This window comes from Sminthopsis crassicaudata, chromosome 1, assembly GCF_048593235.1.
Source record: "Sminthopsis crassicaudata isolate SCR6 chromosome 1, ASM4859323v1, whole genome shotgun sequence".
NCBI lineage: Eukaryota > Metazoa > Chordata > Mammalia > Dasyuromorphia > Dasyuridae > Sminthopsis > Sminthopsis crassicaudata.
The window spans coordinates 668,224,055-668,241,223 of NC_133617.1; the positions used below are offsets into that span (position 1 = coordinate 668,224,055).

General features: G+C 59.6%; 1 protein-coding gene across 1 annotated transcript in view; it reads right to left on the reverse strand.

The window, feature by feature from the left end:
- The window catches only part of COL7A1 (collagen type VII alpha 1 chain), a 53,023-nt gene that overhangs the window by 12,720 nt on the left and 23,134 nt on the right, over positions 1-17,169 (reverse strand). Inside the window, 52 exon segments of the mRNA XM_074283194.1 lie at positions 262-321; positions 562-597; positions 785-829; positions 965-1,009; positions 1,161-1,202; positions 1,344-1,379; positions 2,084-2,152; positions 2,348-2,419; positions 2,509-2,544; positions 2,707-2,769; positions 2,978-3,010; positions 3,229-3,273; positions 3,877-3,912; positions 4,251-4,286; positions 4,849-4,893; positions 5,211-5,273; positions 5,540-5,584; positions 6,181-6,240; positions 6,735-6,779; positions 6,863-6,898; positions 7,009-7,209; positions 7,666-7,779; positions 8,026-8,061; positions 8,163-8,210; positions 8,698-8,733; positions 8,874-8,909; positions 9,122-9,142; positions 9,144-9,218; positions 9,432-9,467; positions 9,550-9,585; positions 9,782-9,826; positions 10,308-10,370; positions 10,711-10,746; positions 11,163-11,243; positions 11,338-11,373; positions 11,469-11,504; positions 11,915-11,995; positions 12,160-12,207; positions 12,553-12,579; positions 12,836-12,880; positions 13,010-13,081; positions 13,254-13,298; positions 13,711-13,746; positions 13,892-13,972; positions 15,210-15,245; positions 15,349-15,408; positions 15,503-15,556; positions 15,721-15,753; positions 15,928-15,966; positions 16,177-16,212; positions 16,338-16,382; positions 17,022-17,057. Of these exon segments, the coding sequence (XP_074139295.1) occupies positions 262-321; positions 562-597; positions 785-829; positions 965-1,009; positions 1,161-1,202; positions 1,344-1,379; positions 2,084-2,152; positions 2,348-2,419; positions 2,509-2,544; positions 2,707-2,769; positions 2,978-3,010; positions 3,229-3,273; positions 3,877-3,912; positions 4,251-4,286; positions 4,849-4,893; positions 5,211-5,273; positions 5,540-5,584; positions 6,181-6,240; positions 6,735-6,779; positions 6,863-6,898; positions 7,009-7,209; positions 7,666-7,779; positions 8,026-8,061; positions 8,163-8,210; positions 8,698-8,733; positions 8,874-8,909; positions 9,122-9,142; positions 9,144-9,218; positions 9,432-9,467; positions 9,550-9,585; positions 9,782-9,826; positions 10,308-10,370; positions 10,711-10,746; positions 11,163-11,243; positions 11,338-11,373; positions 11,469-11,504; positions 11,915-11,995; positions 12,160-12,207; positions 12,553-12,579; positions 12,836-12,880; positions 13,010-13,081; positions 13,254-13,298; positions 13,711-13,746; positions 13,892-13,972; positions 15,210-15,245; positions 15,349-15,408; positions 15,503-15,556; positions 15,721-15,753; positions 15,928-15,966; positions 16,177-16,212; positions 16,338-16,382; positions 17,022-17,057 (2,658 nt within the window).

The window sequence follows — 17,169 nt, forward strand, 5'->3', positions numbered from 1 at the left end:
TAGAACTCGAAGGGGCCCAAGACATACTAACTCAGCCCCCTCTTTCTACCAGGGAGGAAACTAAAGCCCATGCAGGAGATGGGACTTGCCCGAATCACAGAGCTCAGGCTGTCGCTTCTTCTTCATCCCCCACCCTCACCCTGCTATTTTTCAGCCTCGTAGGATCCCCATCATCTTATGCTCCTACCCCCAACCTCCCAGGGATGCCATCTTCTCTATCCCGTTCACTGCCACCTGAGCTGGGCAAGGGGGCACTCTCACCTTTGGGCCTGGGGGCCCATCTGATCCAGGGGGACCCTGGACCCCAATTCCCATGGAGCCCTGAAGGGAGAAGTGAGGTTAACTCTGAGGCCTTTGGGAATCTGAGAAACCCTCGTAACAGCCCCAGCCCCACCCAATACCTCCCAGCAAAGACCACAATGAGTGGTAGGGGAGCACAGAGTCCCAGAGGATGGAAAAGTCACAGGTTGAGAGGGGGAAGAGAGCGCGGAGCCCAGCTGGGAAGATGGAATTGGGAGGGAAATGGACACGGGGGCTGGGGCGGGGGTCAGGCACACTTACCTTTTCACCTCGGAGTCCTGTTGCCCCTTTCCGGCCCTGGAAGAGAAACCCCGAATTGGAGGGCACGTGTATGACAAAGGTGCCCTGAGACACGCATATATACGGTATTCTGCATGAATATTATGGGGTCTAGGAATATAGTACGTAAATGTACCCATGCCCCTAGGAGGTCCAAGTATCCACCTGTGCGTGCTCTCCCTCGTCAGCCCCCATCCCAACTTACATCTTCTCCGGGATCTCCGGGCTCCCCGGGTTGTCCAGCCTCGCCCTGCATGGAGGGAGGAGAGGGAATGGGAACCCACCCCACACATGGGCTCCCCGTCTTCTCCACAGCTTGGTGGCCTGCCCTCCCCCTCCTCCCTCCTTGGATTGGTGGGTTTGGAGACAGGAGTCTGGCCCTTACCTTCTCTCCTCGAGGTCCAGGAAGTCCTCTGTCCCCCTTGGATCCCTGCAAAGATTGGGTCAAGGAGCAGGGGTCAGCAGGATAGGGTCAGGGGCAAGTCATTGATTGGGGACAAGTAATGAAGAAGGGAAAAGGTCACAATGGGCTCATGGGTCCATTCTAGGGGGATAAGAATGAAGGAAAGAGGCATACTCACAGGTTCTCCCACTAGGTCCCCAGCAAGGCCTCCAGGAGCTCCCTGAGAACAGAGAAAAGGGAATCAGGAATGTGACGGGGAAGCCTCGGAGAAAGGAGCCCGGATTCGCTTTCCTACCCGGACTTTTCACCTGGCCCACCTGCGTCCCATGCCTTCCCCGGGAATTGTTCCCGACTCACTCACCTTCTCGCCCTTCATACCAGGGGGCCCGACCACAGCCTGCGAAGGGAAAGAGACACAGTGGCTGAGTGCAGCACCTGGAAGGAGCGCCGCCCCCACCTGCACCCCAGCCCCTCTCCGAAGACACACGGGACGGGACTGGGGGAGAGGAGACTGGTTTTTACTTCTCAAAGGTTTCCTCCAGAATGGGAGGACAATGGGAGATAAGAACAGAGACTAAATAAAGGCACAGCCTTAGGGATCAGTCTGTTATGGGTGTGATCATGGGATTTAGAATAGGAAGAGAACATTGTCTCATTTCCTCTCCTCCTTATACAGATGGGGAAACTGAGGCAGAGAAAAAGGTGGCTACGAGTCACAGATTCAGTGTGAAGTATGCTGCGAACATTCTTCCAGAGAGATTGCTGTTTGGAGTCGGGCCCAACATACTTCACGTTTATGTTTTTCTCATTTGATCTTCACAACAGTTCACGACAGTTTTGCTCCTATTCGTTTTACAGAGGGACAAATCAAGGCCCACAGAGGTCACTGGCTTGCCCAAAGTAATAAGGGGCGTTACTGACAACTGGACCTTGAAGCCAGGTCCTCTGACTCCTGATCCAGGGTCCTTTCCAAAACCCAGAGAGAGATGTGGGGCGGCCTCAGAGGGGGTTAGAAGAGGTGGGGACCACTGCCAGTGTGGGCTCAGAGCAATGACCGGGGTAGAGGGAGTGCAAGGGGGTGAGGTCTCACTGTCCAGTTACCTGTCCTGGGAGTCCTGTAGCTCCAGGCTCCCCCTTGGGTCCAACAGGGCCTGGCAGGCCAGGTGACCCCTGTCCCAGAAGAACATTAGAAAGGTTGACCTCTGCCCCCATCTACCTATCCCCGGTTCCCTCTCCTCCCTCCTACTCTGCCCTGATTAACCCATCCCCTCCACCCCCTCTTGGCCCTCCCCCAATTCTCTGGCCCCGTCCCCCTCAGCCCTCTTCCTTCTCTCCATGACAAGCCTTCCGAGGCTGCATACTCACAGGGACACCGGGAGCTCCCCTTTCTCCATCTTTGCCATCCCGGCCTGTCACTCCGGGCTTCCCCGTCTCCCCCTAACAGGAAGATATCATGAGTCACTCTCATCTGTCACCAGATTCCTCCCTTTGCAAATAATGTTCCCATTCCTTGCCCAAACACTCACCACTTGGCCTGGCAAGCCTGGTGGCCCCTGTGGGCCCTGGGGGGTGGAGAGAGGAACATGTCAAACAAGATGGGAGGAGGAGGAATAAAGGCTCTGAGAACGGTGGGAAGATCGAAAAGGAGGCCTCCCAGGGGAAGGGTCGGGGGTCAGACAGAGCCTGGGAGCGTCCCCCAGCCCAAGGCAGCCACAGCCACTCACCACAAGGCCGGAGGAACCCGGAGGTCCGGGCAGCCCCACCACTCCCTGGGGGCCAGGCAGGCCCTAGTGAAGACAGAGATGGACAAAGAAACTGAGGTCAAAGCTTCCCAGAGGGGCTCCCCCGCTCCCCAGGCAGAGGCAGAGAATCCAGGGGGCCTCATCAGGAGACAAAAGGTCGGGAGAGAGAGTCCCCCAGCCCCCTACCCACGAGTCCTGGGCCCTGGCCCCAGGTGACCAACTGCCGTGAGCCCTCAAGGTTCAAGCCACTCACCCGCCCAGGTGGTCCAGGCTCCCCAGGCTCCCCCTGCAAGAAATGCCATGAAACGGTAAGGCCCCCCAACAGGCCCTTCCCCTCCAGTCTCTACATCCCTCCAGCTGCCCCCTGATGCTAGTACACGGCCCCTGCAAAGTCTGCTCCTCACCGCTCCCACCCAATTCCTTTCCACCTCCTCTGGGGTGTTCTGCCCCCGCACAGGACCCTGCCTTCCCCACACAAGGCATACAAAAGCACCTCTCACTGACCTTCAAGCCGGACGGGCCCTGGGGCCCCGGGGGGCCAGAAAGTCCCTGAGGAGCAGATTCACAGTAAGAAGTCAGAGGTCAAGGGACAGGGTGGACAAAGAGAGGATTTTAAGATCAATCAAACCCTGGGGCCTCCTCCTGGAACAAGCTCAGAGTACGAGACAGAGGCGGCGTGTGGAGCCAGGCCTGGCTCCAGGGCCAGCTCTCCTAACCCTCCCACCCGCTACTGCTCAGGGCCCACGGCCCAAGCAGAAGTGCCTTGTTCAGTGTGGCCCTCTCTTCCCCAAGACTATCTGGGGCTCCCTCCCACGCATCTCAGGCCTCCAGCCCCGCTACGGGCTCTGGTCTGGTCCCGGGGCCCGGGCAGCTCCTGGAGCTCCAAAGTGGGCTTGGAGCTGACCGAGACACAGCTGTGAAAGCCTCCCTCCTCTGGGCCCAGCAGCCCCCTCACTGTGCCCTCAGAGAGGGCAGGAGGGTGGGGGGGCACTGCCAGAGCCGAGAGCCGTGGCCGTGGGCCAACCTCACTCCACGGATCCCCCAGAGAGCGCCACCCGTTTGTGCCAGCGGCTCCGTCCCTGCCGTCTGACGGTTCTGCTGGGCGGCCCCTTATCCCCAGAGACCCCGTTCCCTCCCCCACCCCTCACTCACCGGGGCACCGTGTGGTCCTGGGTCCCCGTGGTTGCCCTGGAGGAAGGAAGAAGTCTGAGGGCTGTGGGACAATAGCCCCCAGCCTCATCGCCCACAGTCTCGCCTGAACCAAACAGATGGAGAACTGGAGGATCCTGCTCTACCAGGGGGACCTTGGAGTGAAAGGAGGGCTCCAAGGAGGTGGGGACAAAGTCAAGAGAAAGAGACAGGCCAAGGAGGTCCCTGGGGATGGGGCTTCTCAAGGGGGCAGGAACAGAAAGGATCCCAGGGAACATGAGGAGCAACGGCGTCCCCGGAGTGAGAAAACAGGGGAGTCCTGGGGGGCCGGGGGTCTCTGGAAGGCGGAGATCAGGCAGATGTGGGGGGTTACTCACCGCTGGGCCTGGGGCTCCTCTCGCACCTGGGGGACCCTGGATGGAGAACGGATAAGATGAGGATTTCCTCTCCAGACCCACAAAGGTTGGGAGAGACTGACTGTGACTCTTGGGGGGAGGTCAACCACGGATCTTTGAAATCGTGAGCAAGGTTTGGGCGGCTAACGCCGAGGGCAGAAGCAGAACCCAGACCTTCCAGGGAGACTTGTCCTGACGGACGTGGACACGGCGCTGGCCGCAGAAGGAGGGAGCGGAAGGGCTGGGCCCAACCAGGCACTGCCTGGCACACGAGCCTCGCTGGGGCTCAGCTTCCTCACGCTGCGAGGGCCCCTTCTGGCTCTAAATCCACAGCTGGTGGTCCCGTGATTTATGAGCAAGTCCTCCCCTGGCTCCCTCTTCCCTGTACCCTTAATGGCCACATGATGGAGGAGCACCAGGGGCCGGACATTCTGAGGGCTGCGCTGAGTGCCCCAGACCCGCCCTGCTTGGTCCAAAGCCTGCTGATGGAAGCGTGGCAAGGGAAGGCAATGGTCATGGGGGGAGGATGCACTAGAGCTGTGACCTCAACAACCGCCTTTCTGCCCAGACCCCCACTCACCGGCTTTCCTTCCAGCCCTGGGGGTCCCCGCTCTCCCGAAGGCCCCTGGAGAGAACAACATTAACCCTAAAGACCCCGGGGAGAGGCTTCCACTGCCCCAGCCTCCCTCAGCTCCGGGCCGAGGATCCCGGACGAGTTTAGGGTGTCCTGAGAATGGATACTGTCGTGTCCGCCTCCACACACACAGAGTCCTGTGTGCAGTCCCTGAGTCCTACCCCACACCCACCAGCAAACTCCCGAGAGGTTCCACGCCCACGTGTCTCCTGCCCACATGGCCCATGGACCCACAGCCCCCGGCACGCCCCTATGAAGGCCCCCACACACAGCCAGCCCCCAGCCACACCCTCCAGGGCCGCGCTCACCGGGCTGCCGTCTCGGCCCTTCTCTCCAGCCTCTCCACGGTCCCCCTTGACTCCATTTGCTCCCTGAAATTCGGACATCAGGCACTAAACCTGGACAGCCTGAGCCCCAGGCCAGGGTGCAGCCCCTCCCCCTTCAGTGAGGAGCCACTCACACCTGATGAGCCCAGGAAGGATGGATTCCTGGGGAGGAGAGGGATGGGGGGGAGCAGGAGAGGTCCACAGTCTCTCTAGAAGATAAATCATCTTCTCCCCAAGCCCCCAGGGAGCCAAGGAAGCTATTGGGGACAGGACGGGGGTGTCCCTCAGCCGCTGAGGGCCCAGGCTCCCACCTGATCTCCTTTGGAGCCGCGGTCCCCGTCTCTGCCCGGCTCACCCTGAGGGAGGGGAAGTCTGCGCGTCAGACTCTGAGTGCCCAGAACCCCCTTCTCCCACCTCCCCTTCAGCCCTTATCAAATACCCCCCATCATCCCCAGGACGAGGAGGAGGAAAAAAGGTCTCGTTTCAAGGGTATCTTGAGGTGAAGAAGGAGACTTTTCAGACGCTGTCGCCCCGTGGATTTGCATATTTGCTGCTGAGGGCATTCCCCCAGTCTTTTTAAGGAGGGATGATCGCGAGCACGACGCCCCAAAAGAGGGACGCCGGAGAGAGCGGAAGGAAGCACGGAGAGCCAAAGCAGCTGTGAAGGTTGCCCGCTGGGTTGGTTATACACATCTGAGAAGCGAGCAGCGCCGTGCTGAGACCTCTCTCTTTATGCTCATACGAGAGTGGCCATTTTAGAAAGTATTTAAGTTCAGAATAGAAATGTAGCACAAATATCTTCTGCTTTACAATGTATGTTCCCCACAACAACCCTCTGTACGAGTATTATCATTCCCATTTTACAGATGAGCAAAACCGAGGCTCCGAGAGAGGAAGGGGCTGAGGGGGCTCGGGGGCGGAGCCGACCGCCACCCTTCGGGCTCAGACTGACCTTCGGCCCCCTGATCCCAGGGACACCAGGGCCTCCAGGAACGATTCCCTCCACATCGATCTGGAAAGTGAGGAAATGGGGTCGGGAGACGTAAGTGAAGGAGGGCGCGTCACCGAGAGAGCAGCCTACGCCGCCAGCCCCGCGCCAGAAGGGTCTTTGATTGACAGAATGGGTAATCTCATCAATGTCCCTAATTAAGGGCATCTACAAGCTTGTTAATAGGCAACACTTCTCCCGGCACCAGGCGGGGCACCCTGCTCAGAAACCCGAGAACCCCCGTGGCAGCGAGCACTGGCAGTGCCAGGGCCAGCCGGGCACTGAGGATGGCAGAGTCCCAGTGAGAGACTGGGAATGGAACCGAGAGCTGGAAGGCCTTGGCGCTTGTTTCGTGGGTCAGCTCCAGGACGTCCGGGTACCGGGCAGCACAGCCAGGGGCAGAGCTCAGGGTCTGTGACCCTCCTCCCCAGGGACCAAGGGGAGAACCCAGGGGTCTTTCTCCCAAACGGAGCCCTCTTAAGTGGGAAGGACTGCGGGGACGTCAAGGGGTGTCTCACCTTCGGCCCCGGGGGTCCAGGAGGACCTTGTAGCCCATCTCTGCCCTGTGGATGAGAGGAGGGGGGTCGATGCTCCGCCTGCCCCCTCCCGCTGCCGCTCGGGTTCTGCCCACACTGCCCCTACTCACCGGTTCGCCGCGCTCCCCCTTCTCTCCGCGCTCCCCCTGAAAAAGCCACGGGTGGTGTGCAGGTCATGGCCAGCCCTTCCCACCCCACCCCCGCTGCCCCTCCCCCTCAATGCACCACACCGCCTGCCCCCCTCCCTCATACTCACCCTCTCCCCTGGCCGTCCAACCTCCCCCAGCTCTCCTGCTCGGCCCGGGAGCCCGGGAATACCAGGCTTGCCCGGCTCCCCAGGCTGACCGGGGGGACCGGGGACTCCCCTCTCTATCAGGGCCTGGCCTGGAGGTCCGGGGGGGCCCGTGTCTCCTCTGTCCCCCTTCGGGCCTCGCTCTCCAGTCAAACCAGCAGGCCCCTAGGGAAGAAGGAGATTCCATGAGCCCCCGAGGAGCCCCCGACCCCAGAACCCCTTGTAAGAATGTCCAACCAGACTCGCTCCGCTTGCCGCCCTCCTGGAAGGGCCTAAATCCCGGTCCCTTGTGACTCGGACACTGCCTCTAGCACTAGGAAGGACCAAGATCAAAGTCCGGCTCCTTCGTTCTAAGGATGAGGAAAGAGGGGCCAGAAAAGTCACTTTCTCAAGGCCACCTGGGATGGGCACCCAGACCTGGGACTTCTCCATTCAACGTCCTTGGGACAGCGCAGGGGGCACGGAGGGCGGCGCCCGCCCTGGACTCAAGAGGCCACAGTCAAATCCAGCTTCAGCCGCTTACCAGCTGTCCCACTGAGCGAGTCACTTAGTCCCACCCGCCTACTGCACAGAGCCCAGGGCCCCACCCCACCGCCCCCCATCTCCATCCCTGTCACTCGCCTCTTTGCCCGCTGGCCCTCGCTCTCCGGGCTCCCCTTTGTAGCCCCGGAATCGGTCCGGGGGCCCCAGGAAGCCTTCGGAGCTCTCTTTGATAATTTGTCGAAGTGCAGACAACTGGCAAAGGGAGAGGAGAATTGGAGAAGCTGCGAAACCACTCAGGGGTTCAATGGAAAGTGCAGAACTGTCCCCAACCCCCGGGCTGTCACCCGCTGCCAGAGGACGGCCCTGCCTCCCCCTTTCCCACTCCCAGGGACATCTGGGGCCTTTCACCCCCCAGAGCAGCCCCACCGCCTGGCACTCACTCCCCCCCAGCCCATGGACCCTCACCCTCCCTCACAATCCCCCCTCCCAGCATCTTACCCTGAGTCCAAGGGATTCCAGGGATTGTTCTATGTTCTGGGGGGACACAGAAGACAAGGGTTAGGTCTCAGGTCCCACTGCCTCAGGCCCCTTGCTCCACCCATCACCCCCACACAATCCACCATGTTCTCACTTACTGTCACAGAGCCCGAATCCCCTTTCAAGCCACGCTCTCCAGGGAGACCCTAAGGAAGGGAGAAAGCGGGTAGGCGAGGGCCCGTCCTGCTCCTCACAAGGGCCGGGAGGAGGCCCACGGTGCAGGGGGGGGGGGGAAGGGGGGGCAGCGGGCCTGTGGGCAGGCAGGCCCCGGCTGGAGCTTCCTGGGCCCCAGGGGGACGGGGCTCTGTGTGTGAATGTGATGGGGGAGCCCACAGACCCGGAGGTTCATCTGCCCGGGCCCAGGCAGGAGAACTCACGGAGGCCCCCAGAGGCCGGGCCAGGCAGTAGGCAGGAAGGCCCTGGCTGGAGCTTCCTGGGCCCTGGGGGGGGACAGGGCTCTGCACGTGAGTGTGTGCCCGCACTTCTGGGTGTGATGGGGGAGCCCACAGACCCGGAGGTTCATCTGCCCGGGCCCAGGCAGGAGAACTCACGGAGGCCCCCAGAGGCCGGGCCAGGGGGGGGGGGGAAGCCCCAGAGAGGGTGGGGCAGGGGGAAGGGAGGGAGGCATTTCACCTGTTCACCCCTGGCTCCTGCTTCTCCTCGGTCACCCTGAGAATGAAGTTGGGAAGGAGAAGAAGGGATCAGTTCCAGCAGCAGGGAGCTAAAGGGGCAAGGGGAGTGGAGGAAGGAAGGGGGGAAGGGCCAGCCTCTGAGGAGCCCCTCCCACTCACCTTCCCAGGAACACTTACCTTGGGCCCTGGAGATCCAGCCACACCTGGGAAACCCTGGGGCACACAGAGAAATCAGTCACAGAGGGGCACGGAGGGCACGGAGGGCACAGAGGGCACGCTTCCCTGGGCTTGTCTCACACCCTCCCCTTCCTGCCCTCACCCCTCTGGTCTCGGGGAGCCAGAGTCTTGCCTTGCCCCCCCTCCCCTCATCCCCTGTGCCTCCCTCTTTCCTCCATGCTTAGAAGGTGCCCACATAGAGGAAGTACCTGGCCGGGGGGGCCCGACTGGGCCAGGGAGGCCAGGGGGGCCCTGCAGGCCTGGGTTTCCTACGTCCCCACGATCGCCTTTGGAACCATCCCGGCCCTGCAGAGTACAAAGCCCTGTCGGTGACAGTGCCCCCCATCCTCAGGAACTCCCACCCCAGCCCAGGAAACGATGGAGCCCAAAAAGCCCTCCTCGGGGGTCCAGAATCCAGGAAAGAGGCAAAAGGAGCCTCGAGGGGTCGCGCACAGAGAGGTGGGGGGGGGGAAGGAGGGGAGAGCTCCCAGGAGGAAGCTCAGAGGATCGGCAACTCACGTCTCTTCCGGGGGCTCCAGCTTCACCCTTGTCGCCCTAACAGAGACAGCCACCTCAGACAGTCGTCCCAGGCCCAGATCCCAGGGTGGGGGTGGGGGGAGCACAGGGAGCTCCTTACCTTCCTCCCGTCCTCTCCAGGGTCCCCAGGCTCTCCCTGAGCAGAGAAAGATACCACATGAGCCCGGAGTGTGCCGCCCCCACGGCTGGCACCCTCAGGACCCAGGGTCGTGTGGTCATGTGGCCCAGGCGTGATGACTGAGGGGACCCCCCATCCCTCGTGGCTGTGTGTGGCTGGGGGTGATCAGGCGCCTTCCTAGCCCCGGGAGCCCCCCAGGCTCACCCAGACTCACATTCTTTCCATTCAGGCCGGGCTTCCCGTCATCTCCAGGCTTCCCCTGTTAGGGATGTCAGAAAACACTGGGGATCAAGGAGTCCATCAGCAGTCGGGGTCAAACCTTAACGCCCACCCGCCCCACAAAGGCAAAAATGCCCACACCAGGACTGCTTGAAGAGAAGGGAGGTAAGGGAGGGGGGATTGGAACACCAAGTCTTACAAAAGTGAAGACTGAGGGGGCACCCGGGCACCACAGTGGGTGAAGCACCAAGCCTGAAGTCAGGGGGATCTGAGTTCTAATCCAGCCTCAGACACTTAACCCTTCCTGGCTGTGTGACCCTGGGCAAGTCATGTAACCCCAGTTGCCTCAGGGAAAATAATAATAATAATAATTTTGAAAACTATCTTTGCATATATTTGGAAAAATAAAAATATTATCAAAAATAAAAATTTTTTTTTAAATTCCCAGTTTAGCCCAGGATCAGTGGGGAGGAAAGGAAGGACTTGAGCACTGGATGGGACCTCAAGACAATGATACTTACAGTCACTCCAGGGAGACCAGGTGGTCCTGGGGGTCCCTGTTCCCCTCTCAGGCCAGGGAGTCCCTGAAATAATATGCTGATGTGGCAGAGAAGTAGGTAGGGAACGTCCCTTTCCCAAACCCCCAAAGGGCACCCTCTCCCAGCAACAGGACAGAGGCTTCCGCAGAGAAGTGATGAGACCCTCCCCCACTGACAAACCCCCCCCACACACAGGTCACACACACCAAAGGGAGGAAGTTCCCCCACTGTCCCTGACCCAGGAGAGGCTTTCCTCCCTCCCACACCCCTGCTGTCCTTTCCCCTTCTTACTCCCAGCTCTGCTTCCTCCTCCCTCCCTAGGGGCTCCCAACCAACCATGGGGGACAAAGCCATGGCAGTGTCCTGCCCCTAGGGCCAAACTCACATCTCTCCCGGGCTCCCCACTTTTGCCAGTGTCACCCTAGGGAAAGAGAAGGGAGGTCAGTGGTTGTCAGGTCACTCTGCCAGAGATGTTGGGGTCCCTGTGCCTGGCAGTCGGGGCCCTTGCATGGCATGCCCAGAGTGTCCAGGTTCATGGTCACTGGGTGGGTGTGATGGGGGGACCTTGTATCAGAGAAAAATGAGAAGGAGAAGAAGAACCTGGGGAGATCTGGTTCTGAGTCCGGGATTTCTCTGAAGTGAGGAAGCTGGCTCTGGGCCTCTGGACCCTGTTAGATCACCCCACCATTCTCCCTAAGTTACGGGGAAAGCCAAGGTGGAGCCTCCTAATTAGAGAGTGGACCAGAAGCCCAGCCTCAGGACCTCCTAAAGTGGGTCAACAAGGCCCCTTGGGAGGATGGGGTAGGGGCCCAGCGCAGAGAGGACCCTCAGACTCACCCTCAGTCCAGGGGGTCCTATTGCGCCTGGCTTCCCATCCAGTCCGTTCCGACCATCAGACCCAGGGGTTCCACGCTCACCCTGGGGAGGGACAAGGTACCCAAACAGTGGGTCGCTGAGCATGAGCGAGGACCTTCCCCCCGCCAGGCCGTCCCCCCAGATCAGCCCTCCTCACCTTCTCGCCAGCAGGGCCCCGGTCACCTGGATCTCCCTGAGCCGAACAAACAAAAGGGACTCGTCAGAAGGCATGAGAGGTGGGCAGAGAGCGTGGAAAGGCAGAATGAAGAAGGGGGAGGATGCACTCACCCGCGATCCAGGGCCGCCCCGCAAACCTTCAGGCCCCTGTGGGAAGGAAGGACACAGGCTCACCCAGAGCAGCTGGCGCCCCGAATCTCACTTCCTCCGGAATCTTCCCGATCACCTCCCGGCCCTCCTTCCCTCTGCATCCCCTGGACTCTTCCTCCCCCACATCTTGCAGTGCTCTCCATCCTCACTTCGAGCTTTTTTAGTTTCCCTCAAGACCCAACCCAAGGCCCACCTGGTTCTTGGGCCTCCTTCCCTCGGAGATTGCCTCCTCTTTACCCTAAGCTACCTCCAGCCCATGGACATTTACAGGTTTAAGTTCCTTGAAGGCAGGAGTGTGTTTTTGCCGTTCCTTAATAAGTGCTTCTTGATTGACTGATCTCTCTATAAGCCTTCCAAGGAGCTCTGATACCCACTCTCCCCCCCTCAGGGATTTTCCAGATACAGACCCTCTCACCAGGAAGTCCTGGGGGTCCAGCATCTCCCTTGGGGCCCCTCGGCCCATCCTCTCCAGGGTCACCGGGCTCCCCCTGGAGCAAGAGAAGCATTATGGGGGCCAGGCCGGCTAAGCTGTCAGCCTCATACTCAGCTGGGGGGCTGCAGCTGATGAAGGATGGGCAAACTCCTCCTTGGTGCCTGTGGGCACAGCCCTTGGGGTCCTCCCAGGCCCCCCCAACGCACCAGGCCCCGGTACCTTTATTCCTTTCTCTCCAACCCCTGGAATTACCGTCCCTGGATCCACCTAGGGGCAGACAAGGGGACAAGGGAGAGAAGGTGAGAAAGGCATGGAAGGGACCAGGATGGGGGGGGGGGGAATAAGAGGTGTCAAGTGAATGCCTGGGGGGGGCAGTGAGGGGCCAAAGGGCGTGCCCTTTATTCACTCGGGTCATAGCTGCAAGTTGCTTCCCAGAAGAGCTAGACTATTTCATAAATCCCAAATGGAGAAGAGAGAAAATAAATGTTTATTCAACTAAATCAACTTTTTTTCATTTTAACTTGAAGTTAAAATGTGTTCATTTTAATTAAAAAAATCTAGGGAGAGGGCCATAAATCAGAGCTGCGGAAGAAGTGCAAAATGACAACTCACCAATCTCCCGGGGGGTCCTGGTGGCCCCTATGGAGTAATCAATTGGGGTTAGGAATGTCACACAGAAGGGGTCCCCAAAGGGCCCCAGGAATTCTGGGGGTGCTTCTGGCTTCCTTTAGCTCCATTTCAGGTATGATCCCAATGCTCTTCCTAGCTCTCTTCTGCATGGTCCTCACCCCCTTTTACAAGCTCATCACTCATAAAAGACCCGGTTCCTCCCCCAGTCCCCAGCCCCCCAAATCCCAGCCGCGGACCCCCCCACAGCCCGGGAGGAGTCACTCACCGGCTCCCCACGGTCACCTTTGAGACCCACTGGTCCCGGGCTGCCCTGGTTGGGAGAGTCAGGGGGGAAGAGGGCAAAAGATGAAGGGGGACGCCACAGGAAAGCAGAGGGAGGTTTTAGAAGGTGGGCAACGTGACAGAACGGGGAGAGGGGGGAACCTGAGGGGAGGCTTACATTGCGGCCGTCCTCTCCGGGGTCACCCTGGTCGCCCTTCTCCCCCGGTGTGCCCCGAAGGCCCGGGAGCCCCTGCAGAGAAACAAGGCTCAGAGACCCCCAGGAGGGAAGCCCCCCCCTCAGTCCCCGGAAGAGCCTGCCCTCCCTCCCAAGGTCTCAAATTCTGCAGGGACTTTTCTGACCCCCCATGTGCACCGAGAGTTAGCCCGACGGGGGACCCTGACGTGGGGAAAGTGCCACTTACCCGGAGGCCCCGCTCTCCAGGCTTTCCAGGCAGGCCTGTCTCCCCCTGGGAACAAGAGTACAGAATTACAGAGACGGATGAAGAGAGGCAGAGGGAGGCCGACATGGAGCCAGAGCCGAGGAACAGTGACAGCGGCCCCAGAGCCGGCGTCTGGGACTCCCACTTCTGACTTCGGGAGGGGTCTCAGGCTGTGTGGAGATGGGCGGGGAGCCCCTCCCCCGGCTAGAGGCCGAGACCGGGGTCCCCGCATCCAGGCCGGTCTCCGGCCCCTAATGTCCCTCTGGCTGCTGGCCAGGACGGCTCTGGGGGCCAGCCCCCCTCACTTCTGTCCAGTCCACTTGAAGGTCAGGCCCCCCCCATTGGGTTCTCTTGGAGCAGGAAGTGGGGAGGGAGAGGGGGCAGGGGGGAAGGGGGAAAGTGCCTGTGTAGTCACTGGCTGGGCAGGGGGACATCTTACCACAGCACCCTCCTCTCCCTTCTCTCCGGGCTCCCCCTGTGGGAGAGACAGGTAATGCCCCCTTGATGGTGCTCCCCGTTCCCGGCCCCTCCCCCACCGCTATATATACTGCTCCCACCAGCCCCCACACCTCCCTGCCATTCTCCTAGCCTCCCTCCCCCCACTGCGGCTCTGTTCTTACATCTCTCCCTCGAGGGCCAGTGGGGCCAGGCGGCCCAGCTCGTCCAGGTTCCCCTTTCTCTCCAGAAGCCCCAAGGTCCCCCTGAGGACAAGGCCAAGGGAGGAGCCTCAGACTGAGAAGCTCAGATAGACACACAGACACACACAGACACACACACAGTCACACTCACACACACACAGACACACACAGACACACACACAGTCACACTCACATACAGACACACACAGACAGATACAGACAGACACGCACACACACACAGTCACCCTCACACACAGACAGACACACGGTCACACCACACAGAGACACACACATACAATCACACTCACATACAGACACACACAGACACGCACACACACACAGTCATACACACACAATCACACCACACATACACACACTCACTCACACACAGACAGTCACCCTCACACACAGACAGACACACGGTCACACCACACACAGACACACACACATACAATCACACTCACACACACAGTCACACGCACACACAGACACACACAGACAGATACAGACAGACATGCATACACACACAGTCACCCTCATACAGAGACAGACACACGGTCACACCACACACAGACACACACATACAATCATACTCACACACACAGTCACACGCACACACAGATACACACACACAGTCACACTCACATACAGACACACACATACACACACTCACTCACACACAGACACACACACATACAATCACACTCACACTCACAGTCACACGCACACACAGACACACACAGACAGACACGCACACACACACAGTCACTCACACACAGACAGACACACGGTCACACCACACACAGACACACACACATACAATCACACTCACACACACAGTCACACTCACATACAGACACACACAGACAGATACAGACAGACATGCACACACACACAGTCACCCTCATACACAGACAGACACACGGTCACACCACACACAGACACACACATACAATCACACTCACACACACAGTCACACGCACACACAGATACACACACACAGTCACACTCACATACAGACACACACATACACACACACAGACACACACACATACAATCACACTCACAGTCACACGCACACACAGACACACAGACAGACACGCACACACACACAGTCACACCACACATACACACACTCACTCACACACAGACACACACACATACAATCACACTCACAGTCACACACACACACAGTCACCCTCACACATAGACACACACACAGACACACACACATACAGTCACCCTCACACACAGACAGACAGAGACACACACAGAGATAGACGCCCAGACACACGCTCACCTTGGGCCCGGCTCTGCCCGTGAGCCCTATGGCACCCTGTAGGGGAGGGAGAGACAGAGTTGGGATGGGAGCACCGGGCTCTCCTTGGGAACACTTCCTCCCTTTATGCCCAGGGCTCCTCATCCTCCCATTCACTTACTCGGTCTCCAGGCTCCCCCTTGGGGCCGAGATCCCCGGGAATACCGATTCCAGAGGGACCCTAAGGGGAAAAAGAGAGAGGGAAAAGGTGAATTAGAGAAGTCCATATGACCCATGACCTCAGCTCCCCAACTCCCCTACCCCCCACTACTCACCCGGTCCCCTTTGGGCCCTGGGGCTCCCCTGGGTCCCTCTGGGCCTGCATTCCCCTGTGGATAAGAGAGAGGTTAGACCAGCCCCTCTGTCCCCAGACCCCAGAGTGCTCCCTCTAGCATTCTCCTTGCCCCAAACACCCCACAATCCTCCTGCCCCAGGCTCTCGGAGACAATAAGGAAGTCAGGCCCCCCAAACCCCCCCTCAAGCCCTCCCATACCTTCTCCCCTTTCACTCCAGCACCATCGAAGCCCTGAAACCAAACAGAAATGAGGATGTTGGGACCTTCCAGGCCCCGGGGATTCTTAGGGAGTGTTGGACTGCAGGGGGGGAGGGGACACACATTCTGGAGGAGCTGGGTGTGTCAGAGGGAGCTGCTGGGGTCATTAACCACGCCTCCCAGCCCCAGTCCAGCAGCAGTACTCACTGTGATCACCCCCGGTTTGCCGGGTTCTCCAGGTTCTCCCTGAAATGTGGGGAGATGGGACAAGGTTAGGAGACCCTGGAATGTGACCCCTTCTCCTACAACACCCGGGGAAACTGAGGCACGAGTAAGGACCCATCTCAAGGCTTCCAGTTGGGCCATATCCCCCACACCCGAAGATCCTGTTGTGAGAAGAATCAGGGCCTAAGGGTAACGAGACCAGGGCTCAGCCTGGCTTGGGCTCTGAGCTACCTTCTCTCCTCTTCGACCAGCGGGTCCCGGAGGTCCCTGGGGAGACAGAGCAGGCATTCTCAGGAGGATACAACCCCTCCCCATCTTCCTCTTCCCCCCAATCCCAACCTTCCCCTTCCCCCACCCCTTCCAGTCCCTCCTCACTCATTCCCCGCACTCACCTCTTGGCCCTCGGCCCCGGGTCTCCCTGACAAGCCAGGCTCCCCCTGTGTTGAGAGACACGGACCCTAAGGAAGGGTGACTTCCCCCAAGGAAACCCTATACCACAGAGGGGTTTGGAATCCCAGGGGATTGAGAAAGCCAAGGGAAAGGAATTCCAAAGGGGAGCCTGGCTGGGGGAGGGGCAGAGTCACAGAACCCTTGGGGCTATCCAAGACCCTGCCCCCACAAGCAGCACCCCAACCTGCCTGCGTAAGGGAGACTTGAGTGCCCCCCACCAACCCTCTCCTTTGTATCAGGAAAGAAATTCAGGGCCACAAAGGCGGGGCTTGGGGTTACAGAGTGCGGCCCATTACAGATAGCTTCTCTTGGGAAGAAAGACCTCTTCTAGAAGAGAAGCTCTCTAGGGCCGAAGCCCCCCCCCCCACTCCCCACTGACACTCAGCGCCTTTGACCCACGCCCAGCGCTCTTTGCATGCATCACCCTGGCTCCCCGCTCATGCAGCAAGTTGGGGACAGAGCCAGGAGCTGCCCCCATTCAGGAGCCTCTCCATCACACCACGCCGGGACCTCCCCAGCCAAGAGACAGACAGTCCTCCAAGGCTTCCTGAGGCCCCTGGTGGCTGAGGTGCCGGGGAACTCCAGGAGGGGTGGGGGAGTAGGGGGGCAGCATAGAAAGGATGGACCTGCAGCCCTGGTGGGCCTGGGAGGCCTCGATCACCCTGAGGGCAAGAAAAAAGATGATCCCAGTTATTGCTCTTTCCATGTAATAGCGTCAGCAGGGGTTTTCCGGTTTAGAAGGGAGAAAACAGACTCAGAGCCAGAGACGGATTT